The sequence below is a fragment of the Lissotriton vulgaris genome, unplaced genomic scaffold, assembly GCF_964263255.1.
Source record: "Lissotriton vulgaris unplaced genomic scaffold, aLisVul1.2 SCAFFOLD_645, whole genome shotgun sequence".
NCBI lineage: Eukaryota > Metazoa > Chordata > Amphibia > Caudata > Salamandridae > Lissotriton > Lissotriton vulgaris.
Window position 1 is genome coordinate 570,729 of NW_028247646.1, and position 17,596 is coordinate 588,324.

Consider the following 17,596-nt stretch of genomic DNA (forward strand, 5'->3'; position numbering starts at 1 on the left):
TGGCTTGGCAAGTGACACAGGAGCGGCAAAACTCCTTGGTATCCTCGTTCATGTGAGGCCAGTGAAAGTGTGAGACAAGCCTGTCCCACGTTTTCGTCTGACCTAAGTGACCTGCTAAGGGAATCTCGTGGGCCAAGGTAAGTAGGAAACCACGCTGAGACAAGGGTACAACCAGCCTCCTGGTCATGCCAGGCTTGGGGTCTCTTGACTCAGTGTACAGGAGTCCATCTTCCCAGTATACCTTGTGGGTACCTGTGGCGTCCCCAGCAGCCTCAGCAGCAGCCTGCTGTCTGAGGGGTTCAAGAGAAGTGCAGTCTAACTGGTCCTTCCCCAGGTCTTCCCTTGAGGGTCCCCCTGAACCCAAGAATTCAACTTGATCAAGTTCGAATTCCCTTGGCTCAGTTTCCCTCAATTCCTGTAGGTCAGCCTCCTCTGAGACTTGATCCTCGACCTGGGGCAAGGGGGAAGGCGCAGCCTTAACCCTACTGCTCTTTTTCTTGGGAGGTGTCTGGTCCGTTGTTCCAGGATCCAGCACCTGTTCAGTGGGGCATTTCCTGACCTGTGACCTAGTCACAGCGAACACATGTGCTGGCAAACCTAACATTTCCATGTGAGTCCGGTGCTCCACTTCTGACCATTGTGACGACTCCAAATCATTGCCCAACAAACAATCCACTGGGAGGTCTGGACTAACTACAACCTTCTTTTGGCCAGTTACCCCTCCCCAGGAGAAAGCTACAATTGCCATACTGTGATTGGTAGTGACATTGCTTGCATTGGTCACCAGGAATTCTGTACCTGGCATGATCTGTCCAGGGTCCACAAAGTTAGGCGTCACCATGGTGACGCTGGCACAAGTGTCCCTATAGGCCTGAGCCATCTTTCCATTTATGAAAGGCGTCTGTCGGTATTTGCCCAAAGTATTGGGGCTTACGTCAGGGGATACGTCTGCGTCCCCTGTACTGACAAGGACAGCCTGAGTGAGTGTGCCAACTAAGTTGTCACGCCCCTCAGAACCCAGGGTTAACCCTACTAAACCCTTGGGAGGCGCACTACCACTGCTGACTGTACTAGGGGGCACAGGTGCCTTAGGGGCTGCAGTGGCAGGAGTCTGCCCTCCTCCTTTCTTGGTGCACTCACTAAACCAGTGAGACTTACTTTTACAGTACTGGCACCATCTTTTGGATTGGCCTTCTTTCTTCTTTTGGGGAGCCTGACCCCCACCCTCTTTGGGTTGTTGGGGACCTGTCGAAGACTTCTGGTCATTTTGTTCCCCTTTAGAATCTTTACCCTTCTGGTCTGCTTTCTTCTGACCACCTTGATTCTGGCCCTGGTTCTGCTTAACTCTTGTACGAACCCATCTGTCTGCCTTCTTTCCCAATTCTTGGGGAGAGGTCAGATCCGAGTCGACAAGATGCTGATGCAACAACTGGTTCTGACAATTGTTTAAAATTTGTTCTCTCATCATCAAATTATACAATCCTTGATAATCAGTAACCTTACTGCCCAGCAACCAGCCCTCAAAAGCCTTAGTGGCACAATCGACGAAATCAGACCAATCTTGAGACTGCGTTTTCTGGGTATCCCTGAACAGCACCCTGTACTGCTCAGTGGTTAGGCCGAACCCTTCAACGAGTGTATTTGTCAAGATTTGGTAATTGTTAGCATCCTCCACCCTTGTGGTGAGGAGCTTGTCTCTTCCTTTTCCCTCAAAGGAGAGCCACAAGATAGCTGCCCACTGACTCTGGGGAACACCCTGCACAGTGCAGGCCCTCTCCAACGCAGTAATCCATTTGTGGATGTCGTCCCCTTGTTTAAAGGGGGGCACTATCTTACCAAGGTGTTTCGTATCGAAACTCTTTTCCCTATTACTAGGTACATTGCTGCCACCAGTGGGGACTACCCCACTTAACTGTTGCTCTCTAGCAAAGGCAAGCCTTTCTTTGGCCAGGGCAAGTTCTTCCCTTTCGATCCTCAGATTAGCTGCCCTTTCCTTAGCTTCGTACACTCTCCTCTGAGGGGACGTCATCCCTCTCTGAGAAGAGTTGTGAGAGCCATTGGTTCGAAGGGATCCGCCAGAGTCTCTTGACAGAGATCGGGCTCGTCCATTCCCAATGTTAAGCTGACCTGATAGTGGCCCCAGGGGTCCCCCAGTACCGCTATCATGTTTGCTTAAGTTGGACCTGCTTAGTCTGACGACTTCTACCTGTCCCTTATCTGCCTCATCCCCAGAGAGATCCTCATCCTCATCCTCCTCCACATCCTCGTTCTCAGTTGCGAGGTGAATGAGGTCAGGATCGTCTCGGGTTCCCTCGAGGGGAGGCATGTCTCCTTCTGGATTAGAAGAGCTACGAAGTTTCTCAGCCCTCCTGGCATCATAAGTCTCCAAGAGACCAATCAGAAAGGACGTTGTGGGGTTAGACCCCTGCTGAATCTTCCTGGAGTGACACAGTCGTCTTAACTCCTTGAAGCTCAGCACAGTATATCCTGAAGGGATGACCTGTGGAGGGTCAACTGACACAAGGGGAGACCCAGAGTTTCCTCCTTTGTCCGACATACTGGTTCTAGTGTGGTGTAAGTGATGCACCTACCTACACTACGTGTTTACCTACTGTACCCTCGCTAAGAGTTGTAGCCAAGGTGTGCTAAGCCTTGAGGAGCTACAACAGCTGGTTCAGTAGAACTCAGAGTATTCTAAGCTTTTAGTTATATGTACTAACAGTACTTGTGCGATCTTTCAACAAGATATTCTTAGGATACGTGTGGTAAAACAACAGCAAGCTCAAATCCCAACCGCTGCTCACCAATGTGAGAAGTTGGCCCGATATGCAACGTTCGCTATTCTAGCGACCGCTATGTATTGTTCCAACGACCCTTATGGTGTTTGGTTGTAAGTCAACCTATAGACCAGCTATCCTAGTAGCGTGGATACGAGCAGTCTAAGGCTAAAGACTCGAGAGGGCGTGTTAAGCCAGCTGTTTACCACACATGTACCCCTTGAACACCCAGTGAAAGGACACCACACAAGTGTTATGAAAATAAACAGTATATTTATTAAGAATCACAACAGCCCTGTACTCTTTATGAGGACAGGGTACTAAGCACAAACCAAATCTCTTTAGCAAATACTTCAAGTGCACAATTTAGAAACAAGTGTCCGAGGACACGGAAAGATTAAGGTCTCGGGCGGACCCGATAAGGCAAGTCGGAAGCGAGGGACTCGGGACCCTAGAGTAAGGAGGCTATGCAGGCACCGAAATGCCGAGTTACCTAGCCACGAGGGCTGCGGCTGCACAAGTCTTACAGGCGTCGGGGTCTCCGCTGACGAGCCAGGAGCCGGAAGAGAAGGAGTTGCTGGCCGGCGACCAGTGCTGAATAGTTCGTAGAGATCCAAGCCTGGATCAGAGATTGAAGAAACCTGAAAGCAGAGGGGACCAAGTTCGTACTACTAGCCAGTAGTCAGAGGGTACCAAGAAGGCACCGGTTGGCCGTCACCTCGACCAGGTGAGTGGGCGACGCTAGGCTCTGCAGTCTCACGGACCAGGAGGCGTTATCGGCGACCACGGCGGAGGTGCGAGCTGTCCCACGAAGGATGATGCTGTCGGCGTCGCTGGGCCCAGGATGGGGCAACAAGCCTTGGCAGTTCTCAGGGCCACGTGGTGGGCCTAAGATGGCGTCTTGAGTGGACCAGGAGGGTCCGGAGTGCTTCTCGCAAAGATGGAAGCAAGGGCCAGTCTGGAGCAACCAGACCAGCAGTGATGATTCTCGGATGTCGTCACAGAAGGACACAAGCCAGCGGCTAGTGACCAGACAACGTGCTGAGCAGCGAGCAGAAGGGCCCCACGCAGATCGTGGAGATGCTGGGAGACTGCACTTCGGTGCTGGAGCGGCTCAGGGTCGGGGCTTCTCGGACCCCAGAGCACTCACCAGAGAGTTACCTCGATGGTCGTGCTGGTTTTTAAGAGCGTGCAGGTTCTGATGATGGCCGGTCCCTCGAGGTCTCGTCGCACCCACAGATCACAGCTGAGCTGATGTTGTGGGTAGAGGTCAGAGGTGCCAGGGAAGCCGGTTCTCGTCTAGCTGGGCCGTCGGATTCCTTGAGGAAGGACTTACAGCAAACCGCAGAGTTCTTAGTTGGTGCCCGCTGATGCAGGGTGACTACTCCTTAGTCACAAGGGAGAAATCTTGAGAAGAGTCTTGAATGTCCTTTCGTAGAAAGTAGTTCTTGAATCAAAGATGACCTAATTTGGAAGGGTCCCCGCTCCGGTCTTTATTCTAAAGAAAGGGGTGGGTACATGACTAGGTCCTGCCCTAAGGGTGGGACCAGGAAGGGGGGTAGTTACACCCCTCTCCCCTGCCGGACTTTCCCCAGGCCAGGGCTGTCGCCCCTGGAACTGGTTCTAACCGGCAGATGCGTAGTGAGCACCGGGGTGCCACTCCGCAGTCACCTTCTCGCCAAAGCCCTACCTACCCAGAATACACAAACCCTGTCTGGGACGGTGCGAACACCGCCCTCGACAGGAAACCCTTTGTCCAAGTGCTCCTCGCTGGAAGGACTCCCAGCAGCAGGAGGTCAGACTCGTGTCTGTGGTGGCAGCATCCATTTTGTGGAGCTGAGGCTTCAGTTAACTTTAACCGGGGTTCACAGTTACGTACATGTCGTGTTCCTCTAGAAGGGTGGGATGCTAACCTCATAGCCAGACTTGGTGAGAGGGCAGCACCCCGATTCGTATGACACCTTACTCGACATGCCTTGATAACGCGACACCGGAGTTACCGATATGGTACGCGTCATCATGGAACAGCTATTGGGTCTTGATTCCGCAAGCTGCAACCGGGCTCGGCTCGGGCCTGAACCTAGCTCACACGAGCCCACGCACTCTGCCTTCAGGATTGTTAAGGCCTGCCATAGGAGTGACTGATAGGAACTCGGGTGTCCATTGTATGGTTAGATATAGAGCTACTATACCTAAAGCGAAGGGTGGTTACACGGCTTCGCCCCAGCTGTCGTGCAGCCAGTTGTGTCAAATTTAGGAAGCCAGCCAGGGGTGGCATAATACATGCTTCAGCCCCTGGCGGCCCTGGGTACCCCTATGCCCTGCGTTACGGGGTCTGACAAGGTGGCCCAGTACCAATTGGTAAATGCACCTAGGGTACATATCGTAATTTAGAAAGAGAACAGCCAGGCTGTGGGTCTGATTAGCAGGCCCACAGCCAGAGAAAGTCGTAAACCAGTGAAACAAAAGAAAAAATCTGGGTGATCATAGGATTGCAGACCCTACTCTCCTACAGGCACCCCGCCCTAGGGATGAGGTATGCATCACCACTGTAGTGACAGCTGATGGTTCTCCTCTACAGATCTCCACTGGAAATCAACTGCAGCTGCAGTGTCCATATGGGGTGGGGGGATGAGGGGGAGTGGACAAGGAGGGGGGGCAGATTATGTCGGTCAGATCAAACCAGGCTGATAACATTATAGATAGAGGCACCATTGGAGAGCCATCTGATGCCAGGGTTCACAAGTGATTAACAGAGTGCACGAAGCCAGCAGAACCAGCAAACAGAAAATCTTTAGGCTGGAATCAGAGCATCCTTCTGAAACAACACAATCCCATCCCAAATGTCCCAATTCCTCAGTGTAGCAGGGAAGGCTGTGAGGGAGTTGTATCCAGTACTGGCCCTATCCTATGAGTAGGAGTATAGGAGGGCTAAAGGCTATATTTGGAAAGATTAATGGAGAAGCCCAAGTCAAACAGCAGGGATTCTGTGGTGAGCCTATATCCAACAGCAAATATTCCATGCATGGGAATAAAGAGATCCCTGACCTGTGCAGATGAGCCGCAACCACTGCCATCACCTTGGTGAAGATCTAAAGTGAATGTGTTAATCAAAAAAAGGGAGGAATGTGAACTAGTAATGACTGGAACGCACTACAAAACACAGCTACCTCCTAAGTGACTGGAGGGTCATTATGTTTAAGTATGCATCATGCGAATGGAGGCACCAGAGATAGTTACTGCATCTTGATTTTCTCCTTCCAAAAGAAGGACACAGACTCCTGGCCTTCTTGGGCATGAGAAAGTAGTAGGAGTAACATTCCCTGCCCAATCTCCTATTCACGGCTCAACTCATCCCCACTCCCCACCCCCCTTTTGCCTCCTGCTTGAGAATGTGAGTGCGTTTGTCTGACTGGGAGGAGGGAATTAGTGGTGGTTTTTGCAGAAGGGCATAGCTTCTTTTTTGTGTGATTTGTAGGGCCCACTGGTCTCTGGTGATGGTCTGCCAGGTCTCCAGATGGAGCTAAACCCTTCCCCAAATACCGTCCCATCCCCAAACCAGACCTCATATACTCCTTCAAGGGGAAACTAAAACTGCTTTCCAAATGGCACTGGGGAGGCCACGAAGAAACTGGCTTGGCTGGTAAACTGGTCAGGGAGATTACCAATTCCAAAACAGCAAACCCGTTGAGTAACTGTGAAACTTGTAGTACTGCCTGTGGAAATCATTGGCAAGAATTGAAATCCCAAAGGGAATGGGCATCAGTCTGACCTGCTTTAAACTTCTTGAGCCAAGGAGGCCAGTCAAAAGGCATTTCCATTAAAATTGTGTGTACACAAATATTGTTTAGTTATTTTATTTCTAAAACCAAGCCAGACCTGGTGCAGGTAAGTGAAATAATTCTTTGCAAAATCTTATGCCGTGATTTACAGTTGAATGCAGGTTCAAATGCAGTTGGTTGATTTACAGGTAAGTAAACAGTTTGAAATTAGTTTTCAGTTACTTTACAGATTACTGTGCAAGTTACTTTTTAGATTACTTTATCAGTTACTTTTGCTAATCATTGTGCTATGCCTAGATGTCACAGTGAGACATTTCCTAGACAAAATGTAAGTAATTACGTTTTTTCACATATGCAGTTTTTCAATGTTTCGTACAAACCAAATCCACACTTAAAAGAATTTAAGGAAAAGCAGTCAATGCAATCCTATGGGAGGAAATTAAGTTATTGGTTTGCAGGTAAGTACTGGTTTGTGGGAATTGGCATTCTGGGGTTAGAACTAGCCCAGCCCCCCCATGGTCGAGGATACACTCTCAGAACACCCTCAGTGGCATTAGGGCGGCCGGGTGCAGAGTGCTGAGACCCAATGTTATCCAATGGGGGATACAGGGCCTCCGGTTGGTGGTTGTGAAAGGAAAGCTCCTGGTGTTAGGCTCAGGGTAAAGGGGGTCCAAGTTAGCATACAAGGTGCACCCACAGCGGCACAGGGTTGCTGCAGGCCCGGTTTAGTAATCGTCCAGGAGGAACCAACAGCTGGGCAGACAAATTGGAGGGCTTGGGGACGTAGGTGCACCTTGGGTTCTCTTTTCTAGGGCTCAGGGTGGCTGGAAGCAGGAGTGTCTTTTAAGGTCAGATTTCACCTTACTGGTGCCAATCGTGGTTGGGGGGGGGGGGTCTCCCTGTAGATGCTGCAGGCGATGTTGGGGAGGCCTGGAGGGGTCAACCCACAGTGGACTCAGACTCTGGAGAGCTGGGGTACCTCGCTGGGACCGGTGGGACACCCAGATTCGGGCCATAGGCACTGTGTGCAGTGGTGGTTCAGGCGTTGGGTTTCTTTGTCCTCAGCAGGCTCAGAGTCTGTCTTGGGAGTTTTTTTTTTAACAGAGCTGCTGCTCACAGGCGATTCGGTCTTTGTTGAAGGCAGTCAGTCCTCCCAAGGGTTCTTGAGGTCACTGGCTGCAGGACAAGGCGGTTTTTGGTGCAGGATCTCTGATAACTGCAGACGGGCCGGTAGGGCTCTGGCCAAGTCAGTTCTTCTCTGCAGTCTCCTCTGCTGGGTGTCTTTTTTGTCCTTTTTCTTAGGGTGTGAGAATCTATTATCTTGGTTCAGGGCTGCCCCCTAAATCCTGAATTTAGGGGACTTTTAGGGGTATCAAGGTCAGTAGCCAATGGGCTACTGACATTAGGGTGACCACACCCTTGGTGTGTTCACCCAACATGGGGGAGTGGGCACAATCCCTAATCCTGACTGGGGAGTGCCTGCCGTCTGCAAGATGGCGAGCACTGAAGAGTGGGCTTCACCTCGCCTCCCCCACCTGATGGGTGGGATTAGCAGAGGAGGGCACACCTTCTGGGCTGTGGTGATTTTTTCCGCCTCTCTCCCTGAAAAGGAGGGGAAACAGGAAGGGGGCCTGTTTCTGATAGCAGGAGAGGCTAGGGGTGCATTACAAAGGCAGCAAGGCCTTTGAAGCTCCCCTGCCACCGATGGCTCTTCCTGGCATGGGGGAGGTGTAACCACCTCTGCCCAGGAAAGGCTTTGTTTCTGGTCTCAGGGAGCGAAGGTTCCCACCTCAGGGGTCCAGAAATATGTCTCCTGGTGGCAGGCTGGTCATTTTTCAGGGGGCATCTCTAAGATGGCCTCTGAGTTCATTGTATAATAAATCCCACACTGGCATCAGTGTAGGATTATTATGCTGAGAAGTTTGCTACCAAACTTCTAAGAATTCAGTTATGCCATTATGGTGCTGGAAGTTTGTAATGAAAAACTCCCAGACCATATACTCTTAATGGCTTTACTGCACTTACAATGTCTAAACATTCATTTATACTCTGTAGGGGTACAGCGCTCATTCAACTGTACCCTCAGTGGTATTGTGCACCCAGCTAGTGGGGTGTATTACCTATACCAAAGGCAGTGGGTTGCCGGCATGGCACACAGGGATGTGTGCCATATTGACTCTTCACTTTTCTCTGCACCAAAACACACAGCCTGTAATGGTAGAGTGTGTGTTAAGGTACAGAACCTCTAAGGGTGACACAATATGTTCTGCAACCCTTAGATGCCTTCCCTGGTCACAGTGCCCTTGGTACCCATGGTACCTTTTACAAGAGACTTACATGTGGGCAAAGAGTTGCCAATTGGGGATACAAAGGTACAGTTTTGGGGAAAAAAATACAGACCCTGAGTACCTGATTTACAGGGACCCAGGGCACATCAAGTCAAAGTGCAATAGAAATCTAGCAAAATGTGTGGGGGGGTTACTGCAACAGAAATCCTGTTTCCTACACTCCCCAGTTTTTTCATCCCACTTAAAGCCCTGCATAATAGCAATAGTTTAACTTATACCTCAAATCCTATGATGACGACAATAGCATGCTGAGTTACTTCAAGTGTCTGAGAACACACCCTGTATTCAGACAACTCACTCCTAATTCACGCCCTTCACTTTCACGCTCACCCTGCACTCACAGCGATCACTCTGCACTCACAATGCAGTTGCACTGTTCACTATGTACCTCACCCTGTAGTCACACAAACGCACTACTCACCCGCACCCAAGTGGCACTTCACCTACCTGTCCCCCTCACTGCTCAACCTGCAATCTCACTCAAACAAACCCATCACTAACCATGCTTTCATTCATCCAACTCTGCACTTACATCCACACCATATGGTCATCTCAGTCACCCTGCAGTCACTCCTCTTACCCTACTCCCACACTGTTGCATTGCTCCAGTTCACTCACATGGGCACTCCTGCCACCCACACAGTGCAGAAGATTAATGTGCCTGCTACAAAGAATGTGTACCATGCAGATCACAGAAGTGAGTGTACTATGAGCAGCGCTATAAAAAGATGAAATGTTTGTCAAAAAGGAGCTATGGAGAAATGAGGTGCATTGTTGGTGAGTGGTACTGAGGGAATTCATGGAAAATGGGGAAATGGGGATGGGGGAGCCCGAAAAAGAAATGTTGCACCATGTGCGACCAGTGCTAGGGCCCGCCCTGGCTAGGGGTATCAGCCCCCTCTGAAGTTCGGGTCTGGTTGCGCCTCTGAACCCAACCATATGCAAATCAGTCTTCACCATGTTCCCCATGGAAGCAGTCCAGCCTGAACTTCCAGGCCAGGTCCTCCATTGACTGGAAACAAGCTTCCTGGGACCGGTTTGGGGTATCACCTCTCATCCACTAGGCTCGATTTGGGTCTGCATAGTGAGAAAAGAACGATAGATTCAATCGAGATCTGTTGACTGGGGGTGAGCGGATGAAAAGTTTCATCACTTCAGCTATCATCTTGCTGTTTGCTATGTTTGCCCAAAGTGGATTCAAGCTAGCCTGACTGATGGGGAGTGATACACCAAAATCTGTCCCAGGATGCTAGTTGCCGGTCCAGGGAAGGCCTGGTATGGTAGTTCGAGCTGGACTGTTCCCATGAAGAGCAGGGTCAAGACTAATTTGCATATAGACTGGGTCCAAACAGGGGGACATAGTGAGCAAACAAATGATGGATTCAACCAAGACCTGTTGACTGGGTGTTAGAACTGGCTATTTCTGGTTGGCTAAGGCTGACGCCAAAGCTAGGCAGAAACCACCATTCTAGTCAGGGCAAGGGAGTCACACGCCAAGATAACCCCTGCTCACCCCCTGGTAGCTTGGCACGAGCAGTAAGGCTAAACTCGGAGGCAATGTGTACAGCATTTACGCCAGCACACAACAGCAACAACATACTAGGCACACCACAAAAGGAACTCCACACAAGGTTATTATAAAATAACTTTTGTATAGTAAAAACACATCAGATAGTATCACACAATATACATGGTGCCAACTGGCACGGGCAATATTCACAAGGGATTATGTACAGGACAGGGCCACATGGGCCACTGTCAGAATCAGCACTTAGTAGAAATTAGAATAAGTATAGAACAAAATAACAGTTATAAATCACATCCAGTAACTACTGGGAACAGGTAAGTACCACCTGTACTGGAAACAACAACTACCTAAGTATCACACAGCATTTAGGGGTATAAGCACAACACATTACACATGATGCATGAAGCACATTCAGAGGAGTAATAAAGGAAAACACATGATGCCTAAAAACATTCAGAGGTGTAAGACAAGGGAAACACATGATGCATAAACCTACACATTCAGCGGTGTTCAGAACAAAGCACATGATGCAATAAAATACATTCAGAGGTGCAGCGCAGGAAGACACATGATGCCTAAAAACATTCAGAGGTGCCAGAATAATACAATAGCGCAAAAACACACAGTAGGCAATTACTATTAAAAACATAGAAGGTAACCACATTGCGCAAAACTTACATACGTCACCACCTGTGGCAGTCCCTAGGCCAACTGGCCTTGTTGGGGCTCAGACGCCCTGTGCCCAAATGTCAGGGCGCGCTGCCAAGCAGCGCCAGTCACAAAATCTAAACGTTGCAGGTGCCCACTACTTGCTGGGCACCTGAGAAAATCACAAGACCTAAACGGTGCAGCTGCCCACTAATTGCTGGGCAGCTGTGAATCCAACAAAACTGCGCCAGGGCCCTCACTGGCCCTATAACCAAAGCTGTGCCAAGCTGAAGCCACACAGGCTCAGACATAAAACATGCACAGGTTGGAGCCCCCTAGGCTCTGGCATCATCTGGGGCCTCGGTGGAGCGCGCAGGCTCAGTAAATAGCTTTGCCTCCTAAGAGCCCTCTAGGCTCTTAACTAACATGTGCCTTGGGGCCACAGAGGCTCTAAACATCAATCGCCCAACCGTTGGAGCCTTCGTGGCTCTGAATACATAGCGGCCCCAGGGAGCCTCGGGCTCTGAAATAAAATATGCCCCTCGTCTGAGCCTCCGGGGGCTCAGCGACATCATCACCACGTTGGGGCGGCCCGCTGCCATCCGGGGCCGCCCTTACTGCACCCCTGGCTCTGTGCCTACTGACTCGCCGCCACAACACACGCCCGGAGCCCCACAGCCAGTCTACACTCACCGGCTGCTCTCCTCCAGCGGGGCTCCTTCGGGCCAGCGGCAGCACATCTCTGGCGTCACCCGGGCCCCCTCCTGGGACCCGGGACACCGCAGGGTCAATTCCTCTTCTTCCGCAGGGCTCCCTCCGCTCATGGGAGCCCTGCAGAACCGCCATGCTTCTCCTCTTTCTCCCCTCACCTCGCGGCTGCCATTCCTCGGCACCCGGGCTGCGGGGGCGGGACTTCCGGTTCTTCTCCTGGTCGGCCTCAGGGATTGGCTGGCCGGGCATACACTTCCGGGTCGTCGCGGGCAGCGCAGCAGCCCGCTTCAGGCAATTGCAGGCGGGGTCTCATTATCCGAGGGGTGGGCTCCCTCAAGATAAATAAATAAACAGTGAATACGCGGCGTGGGCAGCCGTGGAAGGCCATAACAGCGCTACCCCGCGCTGAGGGGAAAATTACAGCGCTCCCAGAGCTATAAATGAAATAAAGCGCCCATAAGCGCTAGCAGCCAGATAAAGTGCGTCCCAAGCGCTACATGCGAAATAGAGCGCTCTTCAGCGCTGGAAGCAGGACAAAGCGCTCCCAGGCGCTAGGGGGAATCAGGAAAAGTCCAGCAAAGTCCTGGGGGAATAGGAAGAAGGTCCAAAGGATCCCAGGGCAAAGCAAAGTCCCCCCATCAGCCCAGGCAAGGCAGAGGGGTCCCCCAGAAGTCCTCCAGGCATCCAGGGGCAGGGCAGCGCCCGCCCCTGGTAGATTCAAGTCAGAAACAAGAACAAATTGGAAGGGGACACAGCCCCATCTTATACAGATAAAAGTCTTTGAAGTCTTTGTGCAGGCAGTGTGAGAACCAGCTAGAACTGGTTTTAGGGAACTCTCTTCAGTGTCAGGGACAGAGGTGACAGTCGCCCAGCGAGAGGTGGAGCCAGCATTGTGGTCAGGCAGGCACAGCCCTAGTCACTCCCAGGTGCCATCTCCTCCCACTTCCCTGGCAGCAGATGCAGCCTTTCATCCATGGGCTGACTCAGACAACCTCCTGGGGCTCCCTAGCCCCTGTCATCCTCAAACCAGACAGTCAATCCAAAAGCAGGCCCAGGCACTCCTGGACCAGGCTCACCAGCCAATCACACGCCAGACACAAATTACACAAATATACCAACTTCTAAAAGTGGCACTTCTAGACTAGACACAGTCATGCCGCATATATCATTTCGCAGCATTCAGTCTCACGAGTCCGTACATATCAAACTCGACCCTGCACTCCCCACACATCAGGAACTACCATGGGCATACATATTCCCCATTCATACCTATGGGAGGGCAGGTCACTCACCACACATACACAGAGAGCTCACACACTTTTCACTGTACCACAGTGAAAAAGTGCACAGAGGCCTAAAATCACCAACACCAGGTCACAGAAATAGGCTAGGAAAAAGCAAAAAGTCTCGGGTGAACCTGCCTAAGGGCCGGGTCCAACACTGGGGGCGATTGGTTGAAAAGTTTCAGCACTATCATCTTGTTGCGTTTGCTTCATTGTATCCAGGAATGCACTTAGGTTATGCTTTGAAGCATCCTGTTGATCTCCGACCACCTATGTAAAGTGGACCAGGAATTGGAAATATTACCTCCCTTAAGGGTTTGAATGATACTTGCCCATGTTTAAGCACACAAATTAAAAAAAACATACCCATTGGCCAATGTACTTCCGTCAAGCCACATCCATTTCCTATCTGGTCCTTTTCTCAGACCAATCCATTGATTGAACTCCTGGGTCATATTGAGGGCAAAAGTCTAAAAGAAGAAAAGCAAATGTAAAAAGTTGCAAATAGTTTCATGTTAAATGGGTCACATGTTTTGCCTGTGCACATTTATTCATCGGATTCACATTTGGTTCTTAGTCTACCACATCAAGACCATGGGCGCTGGGTGGCAGAAGGCGTTACAACATAGCACGGTAGGGTACAAGATCTGAAAATGAAAAAACTGACTTTGAAACATGAATGAGGTCAGGGGGGTAGTAACAAGCTCATTGTAAAGGTTCTGTCAACCACCTGTACATTATCTGCCTGAACCTTGAAAGTGGCATGCACCGATTAGGTAAGGCCTTTCCAAAGACTTTTCTGGAGATCCAATTTAATGACAGAGACTAATGTTACTTTTCAGATAATAACAGGAGAAAACATATCTTTGGTGCATTGCAACAGCACCATTGTTTGAAAGCAGAGGACTTTCTGAATCCTGGAGTGGCCAACTTGAGCACATACAAAAACGATTACAGGAAACGTACGGTGTCAAATTCTGAACTGTTCACATAGATTGGCCAGAAATTTGAACTGCCCGTGTGTAAAAGTAGGTGTGGTCATCACCTAACATATATATATGCTGTCACACTTTTAACCAGACATCACTGAAGATCCCAGAAGCGTTTAAAAATGAAGCGTCACTAAATTCCTCAGATTTAGCAAGTTTCCGCCATTATAGCTAGTTCTCCACCGCTAGTGTCCCTTAGATACCGCCTCATAGGTTCAACCAATAAAGGACTTTGGTTATTAAACTAGAAAAGACAGAAGTGAATATGAATCTACTGAATAAAACATGACTGCAGTTAGGGTAAGGAACACATCTCCATAAGCAAGGAAACTTGTACTCACACAAGATGCATAATTTGACATTGGTTACTGTGGTAAAGAGGTCTACACAATTGGCCCTGCTTTGGATGCCACACAAACTAATTAAGATGATTGATTTGAAAGATCAGGACTGCCTGGGCCTTCATAAGACAGAGTCGAAGGATAATATACTTGAGCGAGACAAGATTCTAGGTAAAAAACTTCATGGGCTTATTCAAATATATGATCATTACAGAGGGCAAAATGTAATAAATCAATAGGAATTCTGAATTAGACTTAGATTTTATTCATTATGCCAAGTCAGAATCAGCAGGAGGACTAACATAAGGCCTACCTCGGACGAAAGCTCAAGAAAGAACGAGTGCAAAACAGTTAACAGACTGCCAGAGCCTGCCTACAAGTAGAGAGTCCAAGGATAAATCAGACAGACTAGCAGACTTTGCTCAGTTAGCAGCCCAGGAAAACTCTGGCTGCTCAAAATTTGACTGGCTTTTATAATATTTCAGGGTACATTAGCTACACATTTGTGGTATGATAGGACATAAGAGGGTTGAACTAGCACTGATCTTAACCAGTAAAGTTCTGGTGAACGAGACATTTCAACACATACTTCCTAAGGGATTTCATTGGTTAAGCTATGCATAACTAAAGAAACAAATTCATATTTTGTGTAACACAGAAATCCAATTTCTTCTTCAGCTAATGAATGGCATACACAGGCATCGCGGCAACCATGGAAAGGGCCAAAGGTAGGAACATCCTAGATATTTCTTCAAGAGAACACAAACATTACACTTTATATATCTGTACAGACACCACAGATGAGGTTTAATTTTCAAGGACTTTCCTGTAATGGAAAAAACACACAGAGAACGGCTTGCTCACATAGAATAAATGTGCACTATTTTCCTGCAAATGCCAGAAACCGGTCCCAGGATGCTTGTTTACGGTCCAGCGAAGACATGGCTTGGCAGTTCGGGCTGGACTGTTCCCATGATGCACAGGGTCAGACTGATTTGCATATGGCCATGTCTGAACTGGGGTGGCGGAGTGAGCTAAAGAATGGTGATGGATTAAACCCAGATCAGTTGACTGGGGATGAGTGTTTGATTTGCTCAAACGCTCCGTCCATTATCCACTTTTGTATCGCTTTGTTCGCCCTAAGTTGGAAGGGTATGCTCAGACGTGAGTCCCTTGCTCATTGGCCACTGGATTCAAGATAGCCTGGCTGATGAGGATTATGAATCCGAAGCCGGTCCCAGGATGCTTGTTTCCGGTCCAGGGAAGACATGGCTTGGCAGTTCGGGCTGGACTGTTTCCCATGAGGCACAGGGTCAGACTGATTTGCATATGGCCATGTCTGAACTAGGGTGGCTGAGTGAGCTAAAGAATGGTGATGGATTAAACCCAGATCAGTTGACTGGGGGCGAGTGTTTGATTTTCTCAAGCGCTCTGTCCATCATCCCCTTTTGTATCGCTTAGCTCTTGAAAGGAAGAAATTTAACAGTATGATGCTGGTTTTAGAAATGACATTTTATTTATTTTTAGTGCTTTTTCTGTGTTCCTATTGATAAGAGTTGTTATTCTGCGCAGCACGGTTGATGTAAAATTGTAGTCCTTCTATTTTTGTAAAATATCCCGGTTTTTGGTGCTCAAGATCTGGTCACCTTATTTTAGGGGCCTCTTAAATACACAATACCAACCTTTAAAATGCTACACTCTAAGCCTGGTTTAGGGTACTGTCATCCTGCGGGGTCCATCACTAAGCTGCATTTAAAGGGGCAACTAAAATCTCGAACCCAGCACCCAGGCCTGGCTTCAGTCACTTACAGCTTGTTCCCTGTACCCTAGCAGTCTGAATAACACCGTCCCGGACACGTGATAGAAGCACGCAGCCACACTGGCCTGTTCATGGGGGGCCCTAGAGGCACACACTTATTGTTGCATCTGAATGGACGCAGGAGGAACGTAGCAACAGCGTTAGAAGTGGGCGGGGACGGAAGGGCACGGCGTGCCCTTACTTCTTAAAATTATGTTAGTCCGTTCCCCTACTTCTTAGTTTTGAAAGAGCGTACCGGGGACTGTAAAATTGCCACACTTTAAAGTACACCTTTTTTTCGTTTTCACGCATGAGTGGTGCAACGTGAATATTCAGAAGGCCTCTGCACTGCGCCCGACCTCCTCCACTTCCCCGCTGGGTCTAATGGGCCTGCAAAGTGAGACTGAAAGGGCCATCAGTGTAGCATAGTGCGAAAACGGCTACTCTGATGGCCCTGCGGCTGCTGTGAGCCAGTGATCAAACCTCATTTGTGAGGACGCTGCCAGCAAATTTACATGCCAATTTAAAGCGGCTATTAGTTGGGTTTTGTGGCAGTGATATTCACAGTGTTTACCTGCTGAAGCAACGTTCATCAATGCCTACCAGACTGTTTCCCGGCAATCTCGGCCCGGAGGTGCACCGGGGCCGTTTTCACGCCACTTCTAGTTCTGTTGACAGTTGTCCTCCCCATACAGGCCCCGGTGTAACACACACCATTCCAAAGATGTTTGAGAAACCCAAGGGCAAGAGTGGTTTTGCACCCATAACCAAACGAGTAAGCTCATATTTGGAAGCAGTATTTACACCACCTCCTGACCCATGTGCACATGATTTGGCAGATTTAATAAATGCATGTACTAACAGATTCACCCCCCTGCAAAGCCCCATTGATAATGACGCCATCTGTGCAGACAAATCTTTTCCAACTCAAGCAATGACAGCCCCGGCGTTTGACCCCAGTATTTAGGAGTCTGTTAGTTATTTAAGAAAATATTCCAATGTTCTGAAGTCTATGATTGGTGACCTTATGGGGATGATGAAGGGCACGAGCAGTGATGGGGCAGGAGCAGTGATGGAGCAGGAGCAGTGATGGGGCAGGAGCAGTGATAGGGCAGGAGAGGCGACAGGGCAGGAGAGGAGACGTGGAAGGAGAGGCAATAGGGCAGGAGAGGTGACCGGGCACAAGAAGTGACGGGCAGGTGACATGACAGGCAGGTGATGTGACGGGCAGGTGAGGTGACGGGGCTTGAGCTAGAGCAGTAACCGGGTGTGAGCGGTGAAAGGACAGCAGCGGTGAAAGGACAGGAGAAGTGAACGGGGCAGAAGCAGTGAACGGGGCAGGAGCAGTGAACGGGGCAGCAGAAATGAACGGGGCAGCAGAAATGAACGGG

At 49.5% G+C, this 17,596-nt stretch overlaps 1 protein-coding gene across 1 annotated transcript in view; it reads right to left on the reverse strand.

The window, feature by feature from the left end:
• LOC147665085 (killer cell lectin-like receptor subfamily B member 1B allele A) overlaps window positions 1–17,596 on the reverse strand; it is a 300,500-nt gene that overhangs the window by 88,384 nt on the left and 194,520 nt on the right. The window contains exon 4 of the mRNA XM_086949772.1: window positions 13,444–13,547. Coding sequence (XP_086805898.1) covers window positions 13,444–13,547 — 104 coding nt within the window. The remainder of the gene's footprint in view (window positions 1–13,443; window positions 13,548–17,596) is intronic.